The sequence below is a fragment of the Dendrobium catenatum genome, unplaced genomic scaffold (genome assembly GCF_001605985.2).
Source record: "Dendrobium catenatum unplaced genomic scaffold, ASM160598v2 fragScaff_scaffold_1022, whole genome shotgun sequence".
Taxonomy (NCBI): domain Eukaryota; kingdom Viridiplantae; phylum Streptophyta; class Magnoliopsida; order Asparagales; family Orchidaceae; genus Dendrobium; species Dendrobium catenatum.
In genome coordinates, this window is record NW_021319484.1 from 36,567 (window position 1) to 48,638 (window position 12,072).

Here is a 12,072-nt window from a genome sequence, read left to right on the forward strand (position 1 = left end):
TTTATTAGAATAAGGAGGAGAGACAGTACCATCCAAGAGTCAAAAAAATAAATAATTTATGTTTCCTATTTAAAGCAACATGAAGAAAGCAATAAGCTACAATTGTTCATCAGAAACTTATTCTTCCTTTTTTTGTGGCTTCCCAATGGCTAGAAGAGAGGATTTTGGTGACTGCAAGTTCTTGGATTTAGGATTCATTTCAGATGAAGAATCTCATGATTCACTGTTTGCTTCGACGACAGATCTCATGGAGGACGATGCTTCTTCCTCTTCTTCTTATTCTTCTTCAAATTATCCTTCTTCTTCTGATCATCTCCTTGATTTGTCATTGCCCATGGCAAATCTTCCTATCAAGTGAGTATTCTTATAATTTTTTCCATTGTAATAGTGATCTAGACCTCAAATTTTGCTAAAAAAAATAATAAAAACAAAGAAAGAATCACAAATTTATGCACATAAGGGATCTTACTTTGCACATTAGGGATATTTATAGTAGCTTAAGGCAAGTTCTGATCTTTGCAGAAGAGGGCTATCCCAATTCTTTCAAGGAAAATCAGAGTCATTCAGTTGTTTATCTGAGGTTAGCTACATTGAAGACCTTGCCAAAAAGAACAAACTTTATAGCAAGAGGAGTAAGTATTTCAAGAGAAATGCTGAAGGAATGCATATGAATCAGAAATCATATTATGCTCCAAATATTTGCAGTAGAATCATATCAAAGAAACCTTTGATGTATTCTTCTGATCCAGTGTTTGCAATGAACAGAAGTTGTAATCTTTTTTTATGTAAGAAATATGCTCCAATTTCATGGAAAAATATGTAGAATGATTGATTTACAAAAAATGAAAAAGAGAGAGAAAAGGAGGGTGATGTAGTTGACTTGTAATTTATTTTTTGTATGATGAGTTTCGGATGAAATTCTTCAAATGAGATTATGACTTCTTAAAAAGCTCAAAGCTTTATCGCTAGAAATATTGCTTGAAATGGGCTCAACTTGAAATCTTTGAGCTGATTTCAAGCACCGCTCCACACTAGAAATTGATTTCAACCTGATTTCTAGCACCACTCCATACTAGAAGTTAATTTTGTGCTGATTTTGAGTACCACTCCATATTATAAATTGATTTCGAGTTTATTCAGCTCGCTCGAATAAATTGTAGGTTTAACTCAAAATGATTTTATAAGAGTCGAATAAGAATCAAAATATCTAATTTTCAACAAAAGAGATGTTAAAAAAAATTAGATATTTTGATTCTTATGAAAAGCAAGAGACTAATAAGTTACTCAATTTTTGTAAGATGAGGTTTTTAATTTTATGGAAAAAGATGTTTTCTACTCTGCAAAGAATACAAAACCATCCAAAATTTTCAACTAGAGAGATGTTAAAAAAAAATTCAACTAAATACATTGTCATAATGTCATATGAAAAACAAGAGACTAATAAGTTACTCAATTTCATAATTAATAGGCCAAAGATGTGTTGTTTTGTCGTTTGAAGACTTGAGGAAGATGTTTCTGATCTAATATTATTCATTAAAAGCTTGTGCTATTTATATTCTTTATGTTGGAGATTCCTCTGAGCAATGAAGTCCAACTTTAAGCACTGAGACAATGCAATCCAATTCAAACTTGCTTACAACTCTCATGTGCCGAAGGCCATCCCCAACTTCATCATCTTCCTCCTTAAAAGCAAATAAGGATCCACAATATCCATTGCCCTTTAAGGTAGGGTGAGACCTAATTCATTGAAAGTTTCATCAATTGGTCTCCTTCAATAGAAATGTGGTTGTCCGCTCCATATTCTAGTTATATTCACATGTTAGAGAAAATAATTAATGCAAGGTATAAAAATTGTTTTACCAAGTGCATGAAGATAGATACTTGATGTTGCATATCCGATGGTTCCTTTGATTGCAATAGAGCTAGTAGAAGTTTGGGAGGATTGTTTTGTAGTATCAATAAGGAGCCTTGCTAAACCAAAGTCACTTACATGTGCAACCATGTCTTCATCAAAGAGAACATTACTTGGCTTGAGATCACAATGAACGATTGGTATAGGTCCATAATTATGAAGATAGTATACAGTAGAAGATACATCAATAATTGTATTCATTCTTTGGGTTATTGTTAGTTTTTTTGGTATAGCATTGTCAAATATTGATGGTTGATGCAACCATTAATCCAAATTGCCATTTGACATGTACTCAAAAACCAAGGCTTTGAAATCACTGCCTTCATGGTTAATACTCGAGCATGAAGTTAATATCCTTACAAGATTTCTATGTCGAACATGTCTCAATGCTTTGCATTCCAATTCAAAGCTTTTAGAGGATCCTGTTTGTTGGAGATTGAGAACCTTTATAGCGATGCTTTTTTGCCAATTGGGGTCCCAAATTTTCAATGTAGACAGAACCAAAACTTCCTCTCCCAATTAAATTGTGTGATGAGAACCCATTAGTTGCTCTTCGAAGCTCAACATAAGAAACTTGTACATGACTCTGATCTTTCTCAAGTCTCTCAATCGAAGGAATCTTTTTTGACTTTCTTCTCCTCCATGTTGAAAGGACAAATAATAGAATGATACCTGTTATTGGGATGATCGTTGCTAGTAGCACAGTTAAAGTGTGCTTCTTCCTCGAAGCTTTATTATTCATAAGGCATGGTGGTAGCTTTAATTTAACAATACCTCCATAAAGTTTGTCATTTCCATACACTGAAAATGCACTTCTGATAAAAAAAAATACCATTTTGTGGAACTTCTCCTTCAAGCTGATTGTAAGAGAGGTCTAAATATTGAAGATATTCTGAGAATTTGGGTATTTTTACAGATAGATTGTTATACGAAAGATTAAAGAACTTGAGGCTTTTTAATGATCCAGGAGATGATGGAATGTTCCCTTGAAATAAGTTGTTGTCTATGAAAAGATATTTGAGTTGCACACATTGAGCAAGATTGCTCGGAATTTGGCCTGATAATTTGTTACTCGATAAAGCAAGATATTCAAGATTTACTAAGAGGCTAACATCGATAGAGAGCAATCCAGTCAACAAGTTGTTTGACAAGTTAATACTAAGGGATAGAGAAGTGAAGCTAAAGATTTCTTTTGGTATTGTACCCATGAACTTGTTGAATTGAAGGCACAATAGCATTAGTTGTTTACAACTTCCAAGATTAGAAGGAATATGCCCACTAAAATCATTGTGATCTAAAAAAAAATTAGTTAGTTTTGAAAGGTTGCCAATCTTGTATGGAATTTCACCTGAAAGTCTATTACCATGTAAATCTAATACTTCTAATGAGTTCAACTTTTCAATCCCCACAGGAATGGTACCTAAGAGATTATTTTTTCCTAGGTTTAATAAGCTAAGACCTATGGGTATGTTTCCATATATTTTGTTCTTGTTTAATCCTAAATATGACAATGTTGTAGATAGATTTACTATTGATTGAGGTAAGATTCCTTCTAATTCATTAGAAAATAGCTCTAGTATCTTCAAATTAGTACAATTGGTTAGTGCTGTAATGAAGGACCATTCTTTGATGTCTCTTGCTTGCAAGAAATTTTCAGTGAATAATACATTGGATAGATTTTTTAAATTCCCTATATAAATATGTATGGGTCCAACAAATAAATTTTGAGAAAGTTGAAGTAATTCTATTCCAGAAGAGTTGAACAAGAAGGTTGTAATAGGCCCATGAAGCTTGTTATTTGAAAGGCGAAGATATTCAAGAGAATGAAGAGTTTTCATTGGTAAAACGCCAATTAAATTGTTATTTTCTATGCCCAAATCTATGAGAGAGGTGAGGTTCCAAAGAGAATCTAGGATAAATCCACTAAGCATATTATACCCTAGATTTAGTATATCTAAGAATCGTAGATTTCCTAAAGATGGTGGTATGTTTCCATACAAGTTATTAAAATTGAGAGATAATTTATTAAGTTTCAATAGATATCTTAAAGAAGAGGGAATCTCTCCTGTGATATTAATTTGACTCAAATCTAATACAGTGAGAGAGGTGAGGTTGCCAAGGCATGGTAAAATACCACCTTCAAGGATGTTGATACCTATATATAGCTCTGAAAGAGACGTGAGGTTGCAGAATGAAGGTGGAATTGCTCCAAAAATTTGGTTTTTTCAATATAAAATATGTTTAACCTGAGAAGTTCTCCAATAGATGGAGGAATAACACCACTGAAATGATTGATTCCCAATGAAGGTACTTGCAAATTGACCAACTTCTTAATTCCAAAAGGAATGGCTCCATAAATTTAGTTTTCTGCCATATCTAAATATTTAAGATGCACAGAAAGATTGGTGATTGTGATAGGAAGCTGGCCTGTCAAGATATTCATTCCCAGACCAAGAATTTTTAAATAACCACAGTTTGTCAAAGCAGTGAGAAAATTCCAATCTCCCTCCTCCATGGCTACCAACATGTTGCTATGATCATCAACACTTTTAAATCTTTTAAAGCTCCAAAACTTGCAGGTATTATGCTAGTAAGATTGTTTGAATTGAAATCAATGGCTTTAAGCATAGTGCATAGGCTAAGATTTGAGGGGATCTCACCATCAAGCATATTTGAATTTAAACTAATAACTTCCAAAAGTGAGCACTGGGAAAGAGTATGAGGAATCTCACCTGCAAGTGAATTGTGGCTTAAAAGAAGTAACTTAAGGTTAGAAAGATAGACAAGCTCATGTGGAATGGATCCAAAGATTTAAGTTTTGGAGATGTGAAGCTTCTAGAGGAAGGAGAGGTTTCCCAAAGAGGGAGATATTGAGCCAGCCAAATCAATGCTTATGAGTTCTAAGGCTGTGACCCTGAGTTCATTACCACTTTGATTACTGCAAGTCACACCTAGCCAATTGCAAAAGTGGAGAGAGTTATTTCCCCAAGAGGGTAGTGCTCCATCTGACGTTTACAAAAATTGAATTGTCTTGATCAATATTTTATTTCATGTAAATTAACTAATTAACACACTTTCTAGATTCTAAAAATATTTTTGGTTGTTGTGTTTGTTCCATTAAGATTCATGCCAGAGAAAGCTCTAATGAGAATATTGTTGAATAATTTAGAAACATGTCATAGTACCAACTTGAGCTTAACTAATATTTTTTTTAATATTTATATGGAAAACAATTTGTCTAAACATTATGATCAAAATTTCGATCAGAATGAGAGCCAAAATTCTTGAGTATGCTTTGGGATGCATGCAATATTTTTGATGAATTATCTAATGGTTCTATAGTTTCTTCATCAACCGATTTTACGGTCGACGAAGCTTTCTCTTCTTCAAAATTCAAATTCTTCTTCTGATCATTTCCTTGATTTTCCCGTCAAGAAAATTATCTTAGTTTTTTAAGTTTGTCAATCGATTTAATCAGAATATATTTAAAATTTGATTGATTATTCATATATTATATTCATATCAAAACTAACTTTAAGATCACTTGTAATCAATTTTTTCTCCTTATAACAGTAAACTAAATTTTCCATTAAAAATTGTAATGATGAAGAAAGCATAACAAAATTTTGTACCTAAGCTTCTAAGATTATAGTTAACTTAAGCCAAGTTCTGATCTTTGCAGGAGAGGGCCATCCCAATTTTTCAAAAGGAAAATCTGCATTGAAGACCTTCTCAAAAAAGAGGAAGTATTGCAAGAGAAATGATGTAGGAATGTATATGAACAAGAAATCACATTATGCTCCAAATATTTGCCGCAAAATCATATCAAAGAAGGCTTTGATGTATTCTGATCTGATGCAGAGCTTGCTAGGAAAAGAAGCAGCAAGCATTTTTTGCAGTAAGAAATCTGCCCCAACATCAGTGAACAAGATCTAGAATGTGTGATCCAAGAAAAAAGAAAAATATAAGAAAAAGGAGGAAGATGAGGTTGACTTGAAAATTGAAATTTATTATTTTGTCTAACAAACTTCAAGAAAATTCTTACATGAGATAAAGGCTTGGTTTGAAACAATTTTTTTCTACTTTTTAAAGCAACTTTTTAATGCAAAAAATTTAATTTTTGTACTAAAAAAACTGCTTTAAGAAGCAGTAAGAAAGCCGTCCCAAACGAAACATAAAGCTGCTTAAAAAGCTCGCACTTTGAAACTCCCTTACATTATTGCTTAGAAATTGGCTCAATTGGAAATTGACGTGACCAATTTTGAACACCACTCCATAGTCGAAATTGATTTTGAGTTTGCTTCGGTTGGCTTAAATATAATGTTTTTCTACTCAAAATCTCACTATAAATGAGTATTTATAAAAAATATAAAATGTATATTTAAAATGTGTATAATTCCTAGTATAGTATCTATATTTATTCAAAGAATTAATTAAAATTCAATTTTGAGCCAAATTGAACCAAGTTACTTAAAGTTTAGTTGATTTAACTTGATAACAATAATGATATGACTGCACAAAAGCCATATTTGACTCTCATTATGGTACTTCATTAAAATAATTTATTTTCTTTTCTGTATTTTTTGTCATAGATAATTTGGGAAATACAATCTGATCTCAAAAGTTGATTCAATATAAGCTGAAAGTTTGTCAAGCTATATTTTTTTTAAGCTTGCTCAATCTACTCACCAAAAAGCTATAATTTTTTTTTTTTTTTTTCAATGGGAATGAGAGCTTCCTGCCCTTTTACCTCTATTGCTATGAGCATGTAGATGTGTAATATGAATTTTTAACATTTCTATCGAATATGGTGATTTAAGCAATATTAGAAGAAATCCCTCTTTGGTCCAAAATCTTCGAGAAAGATTTATTAATTCAGATGTTAAGCAAATTATTTCAACGAAATACATTACTAAAGAAACTTATGCAAAAAAAAGGTGAGAAAAATAGTTAGCTTAATTTCATAACTAATGAGCTAAAGATGTGTTGTTCTGCCATTTGAAGACTTGAGGAAGATGTTTCTGATCGCATATAATTCATTAAAAGCTTGAGCTATTTGTATTCTTTTTGTTGGAGATTCCTCTGAGCAATGAAGTCCAACTTTAAGCACTGAGACAATGCAATCCAATTCAGACTTGCTTACAACTCTCATGTGCCGAAGGCCTTCCCCAACTTCATCATCTTCCTCCTGTAAAATCAAATAAGGATCCACAATATCCATTGCCCTTTCAGGTAGGGAAGCCTTGACAAATAGATGAAGGGTGAGACCTTCATTGAATGTTTCATCAATTGGTCTCCTTCCAGTAAACAACTCCAGTAGAATTATTCCAAAGCTATACACATCTCCTTCAATAGAAATGTGGTTGGCCGCCCCATATTCTAATTGTAATAACATGTTAGAGAAAATAAGAAATACAAGGTATAAAAATTATTTTACCAAGTGCATGAAGATAGATACCTAGGGCTGCATATCCGATGGTTCCTTTCAATGCAATAGAGCTAGTAGAAGCTTGGGAGAATTGTTTTGTAGTATCAATAAGGAGCCTTGCTAAACCGAAGTCACTTACATGTGCAACCATGTCTTCATCAAGGAGAACATTACTTGGCTTGAGATCACAATGAACAATTGGTATAGGTCCATGATTATGAAGATAGTCGACAGCAGAAGCTACATCAATAATTATATTTAATATTTGGATTATGGTTAATTTTTTAGGACTATCATTGTCAAATATTGATGGTTGATGCAACCATTTATCCAAATTGCCATTTGACATGTACTCAAAAACCAAGGCTTTGAAATCATTGCCTTCATGGTTAATACTCGAGCATGAAGTTAATATCCCTACAAGATTTCTATGTCGAACACTTCTCAATGCTTTGCATTCCAATTCAAAGCTTTTAGAGGCTCCTCTTTTTTGGAGATTGAGAACCTTTATAGCGATGCTTTTTTGCCAATTGTGATCTAAATTTCCAATGTAGACAGAACCAAAACTTCCTCTTCCAATTAAATTATGTGATGAGAACCCATTAGTCGCTCTTTGAAGCTCAGCATAAGAAACTTGTACATGATTCTGATCTTTCTCAACTCTCTCTATCGAAGGAAGCTTTTTAGACTTTCTTCTTCTCCATGTTGAAAGGATAAATAATAGAATGATACAAGTTATTGGGATGACCGTTGCAAGTAGCAGAGTTAAAGTGTGATTCTTCCTCGAGGCTTTATCATTCTGAAGGCATGGTGGTAGCTTTAATTCAACAATACCTCCACAAAGTTTGTCATTTCCATACACTGAAAATGCACTTATATTCAAAAAAATACCATTTTGTGGAACTTCTCCTTCAAGCTTATTGTAAGAGAGGTCCAAATATTTAAGGGATTCTGAGAATTTGAGTATTTTTCCAGATAAATTGTTATATGAAAGATTGAACAACTCAAGGCTTTTTAATGATCCAAGAGATGATGGAATGTTCCCTTGAAATAAGTTGTTGTCTATGAAAAGATATTTGAGTTGCACACATTGAGCAAGCTGGCTTGGAATTTGGCCTGATAATTTGTTGTTCGACAAAACAATAAATACAAGATTTACTAAGAGGCCAACATCGATAGAGAGCAATCCAGTCAACAAGTTATTTGATAAGTCAATACCGATGGATAGAGAAGGGATGTTAAAGATTTCTTTTGGTATGGTGCCCATGAACTTGTTGAATTGAAGGCCCAATTGCGTTAGTTGCTTACAACTTCCAAGATTAGAAGGAATATGCCCACTTAAATCATTGTGATCTAAAAAAAGATTATTTAGCATTGAAAGGTTGCCAATGTTGTATGGAATTTCACCTGAAAGTCTATTACCATGTAAATCTAATCCTTGTAATGAGTTCAACTTTTCAATCCCCACGGGAATGGTGCCCGAGAGATTATTTTTTCCTAGGTTTAACAAGTTAAGACAAATGAGATTTCCTATATCTATAGGTATGTTTCCAGATATTTTGTTCCAGTCTAATCTGAAAATTGATAATGTTGTAGATAGATTTACTATTGATTGAGGTAATATTCCTTCTAATTCATTCGACTCTAAATCTAGTTCCGTCAAATTAGTACAGTTGGTTAGTGTTGTAATGAAGGAACATTCTTTGATGTCTCTTGCTTTCAAGAAATTTCCAGCCAATAGTACTTTGGATAGATTTTTTAAATTCCCTATATTAATATGTATGGGTCCATTAAATAAATTTTTAGAAAGTTCAAGTAATTCTATTCCAGAAGAGTTGAACAAGAAGGTTGTAATGGGCCCATGAAGGTTGTTATATGCAAGGCCAAGATATTTAAGAGAAGGAAGAGTTTTCATTGGTAAAATACCAATTAAATTGTTATTATCTATGCCCAAGTATTCGAGAGAGGTGAGGTTCCAAAGAGAATCTGGGATAAATCCACTAAGCATATTATTCACTAGATCTAATTCAACTAAGAATTGTAGATTTCCTAAAGATGGTGGTATGTTTCCATACAAGTTATTAAAACTGAGAGAAAATAGTTCAAGTTTCAATAGATGTCCTAAAGAAGAGGGAATCTCTCCTGTAACATTAATTTGACTCAAGTCTAATTCAATTAGAGAGGTGAGGTTGCCAAGGCATGGTAAAACACCACCTTCAAGGTTGTTGGTAGCTATATGTAGATATAAAAGAGATGTGAGGTTGCAAAAGGAAGGTGGAATTGCTCCATAAAATTGATTCTTTCTCACATCAAACATTTCTAAACTAAGAACTCCAATAAATGGAGGAATAACACCACTGAAATGATTGTTTCTCAAGGAAAGTAGTTGAAAATTGACCAACTTCTCAATTCCAAAAGGAATGCCTCCATAAATTTGGTTTTTCGCCATATCTAAATATTTAAGATTCACTGAAAGATTTGTGACTGAGATAGGAAGCTGGCCTGTCAATCTATTATTTCCCAATCCAAGAAATGTTAAATTACTACAGTTTGTCAAAGCAGTGAGAAAATTCCAATCTCCCTCCGTATTGGCTACCAACATGTTGTCATGAAGCAACAGATCTTCTAAACCTTTTAAAGCTCCAAAACTAGCAGGTATTGTGCCAGTAAGTTTATTTGAACTGACATTAATGACTTGAAGCATAGTGCAAAGGCTAAGATTTGAGGGGATCTCACCATCAAGCATATTGGACTTTAAACTAATAATTTCCAAAAGAGAGCATTGGGAAAGAGTGTGAGGAATCTTACCTGAAAATGAATTATGGCTTAGATTAAGAAACTGAAGATTAGAAAGAGAGCCAAGCTCATGTGGAATGGATCCATATATTTGAGTTTTGGAGATGTGAAGCTTGTGGAGGAAGGAGAGGTTTCCCAGAGAGGGAGATATTGAGCCAGCCAAATCAATGCCTATGAGTTCTAAGGCTGCGACCCTGGGTTCATTACCACTTTCATTACTGCAAGTCACACCTAGCCAATTGCAGAAGTGAAGAGAGTTATTTCCCCAAGAGGCAAGTGCTCCATCTGGATCATATGTGATGAGAGATTTGAAAGATAAGAGAGCAACTGCATCTCCTGAGCTATAAGTTGATGATACTGCAAGATTTCGTGGGAAGAAGATAATTAAAAGGAATGAAGCATAAAATCTGAGCCAAAGTGTGAGATCCATGTGTTTCTATGTTAACTGGAGAAGTGAAGTAGTATGAGAGATTATATAAGCATATAGATGGAGAAAGGAGAATCATGGCCAAGCACAACATATTGTAAATTGACTTAATCCTTTAACGATACTCTTTAGGCCGACAGATTATTCTGTGCTGACACAGGACACAACTTACAGTTCAGAGATGAATCAGGTGCAACCACGTCATGCGTACCGAGCCAAGCAGTAACGAGCCATGGTACTGAGTAGGGGGTGATGTGACGCATTTTCATTGGGCTCGTGATACGTCCCCGTAGAATAATTTCTCCTTTACGCCGGCCACTAAATAGATGTCATATTCATGTCAGCAAAAAAAAAAAAAAAATCTTGCTTTCTTGTAAAAAGCCTTAGGATGACTCTATTCTTTCAAGATACCTTCACCAAAAAAAGTAAAAAAAAAAAAAAAAAAAATTGTTTTTTATGTTTTTTTATTTTTATTTTTTTTAGAATGAAATCATGTCCCGGACGTCACCAACACCTACTCGTCCAAGTTGATGTTTGAATAGGAATAAGAGGAAGTCTCGGTGGCCGAGCAATGAAGAATGTACAAGCGGAAGTGCAGTCGACAGCAAGAACTGCCATCCGATGAGCTGCCAAGTGTTAGGCAATTGTAGGGTCAAGAAACGCTGAGGCTTCGAAATGTGTTCGAAGTGCTGGGACGGCGACTCCTCTTGTGCGATGAGGATATGAACAAGAAAAGAGAGTTTCTGAAAAAGGAATAAGGTCAAAGCTATTACCTCTGCTCACCAACAGCCCGTGCCCGTTTCTTTCTTTCTCCAGCCGAGAGCAATGAAAGCTCCTTCTTCTCTCAGCCGAACAACGCTAGGGATTTTTTTCCCCGTCCCACTTGGTTCTGTTGGGAAAGCACCGAACACAATAAGAGGAAGAAGAAGAGCTACCTCAGCTTTTCCTGGTCGCTGGTGCGTATTCCCCAGCCTTGCCGTCCAAATGCGATACCCTGAAGGTCCCAAGATGCGGCAAGAGGAGGAGAGCACAGTAGCCTGCGGCTCGTTTCACTTTCCTGGCGATTTCAGCCACTCGATCGTGCCCGACTTGGAAAGACTTCTATAAAGAGCCAAAATGGCAGCCCAATTTTGAAGAAAACTGAATCGGATTAGCCAATTTGAGTTCTATTTGGAATAGATTTGACTCGATTCAAGTCGAGTCAACTCGATTTGATCCAACTTAGTTTCATTTGATGTATTTTTTTTTTTTTTTTGGGGGGGAATTTTAGGCATTTGACCGTATATTAAAAACTAACCATTACAAAAATAACCAAACCCCAATACAAGGGGACAAAAAGAATGCACCTAAAAAGTACAACGATAGAGAAGAGGAGAACAAAATAACCGGACTCAGGTATACAGAACTAACGAAATAAGCATAGAGCTTAATCAAATCAAGTTCCACGAAATCCACTCTCCCCTGGTTGCCCACCAGAAGAATGCGAATCCAAGAACACCCAAAAAACGA

General features: G+C 34.4%; 1 protein-coding gene across 1 annotated transcript; it reads right to left on the reverse strand.

The window, feature by feature from the left end:
* Nucleotides 1–7,304: 7,304 nt before the first annotated feature.
* Nucleotides 7,305–10,642, reverse strand: LOC110114054 (receptor kinase-like protein Xa21). Its single transcript, XM_028697911.1, has one exon. The coding sequence runs from the start codon at nucleotides 10,564–10,566 to the stop codon at nucleotides 7,309–7,311; it is 3,258 nt and encodes a 1,085-aa protein (XP_028553744.1). The 5' UTR covers nucleotides 10,567–10,642; the 3' UTR covers nucleotides 7,305–7,308.
* Nucleotides 10,643–12,072: the final 1,430 nt, after the last annotated feature.

What these genes read in the sequence shown, in the direction of transcription:
- LOC110114054 (XM_028697911.1), bottom strand. Translation starts at nt 10,566, where the DNA reads ATGGATCTCACACTTTGGCTCAGATTTTATGCTTCATTCCTTTTAATT.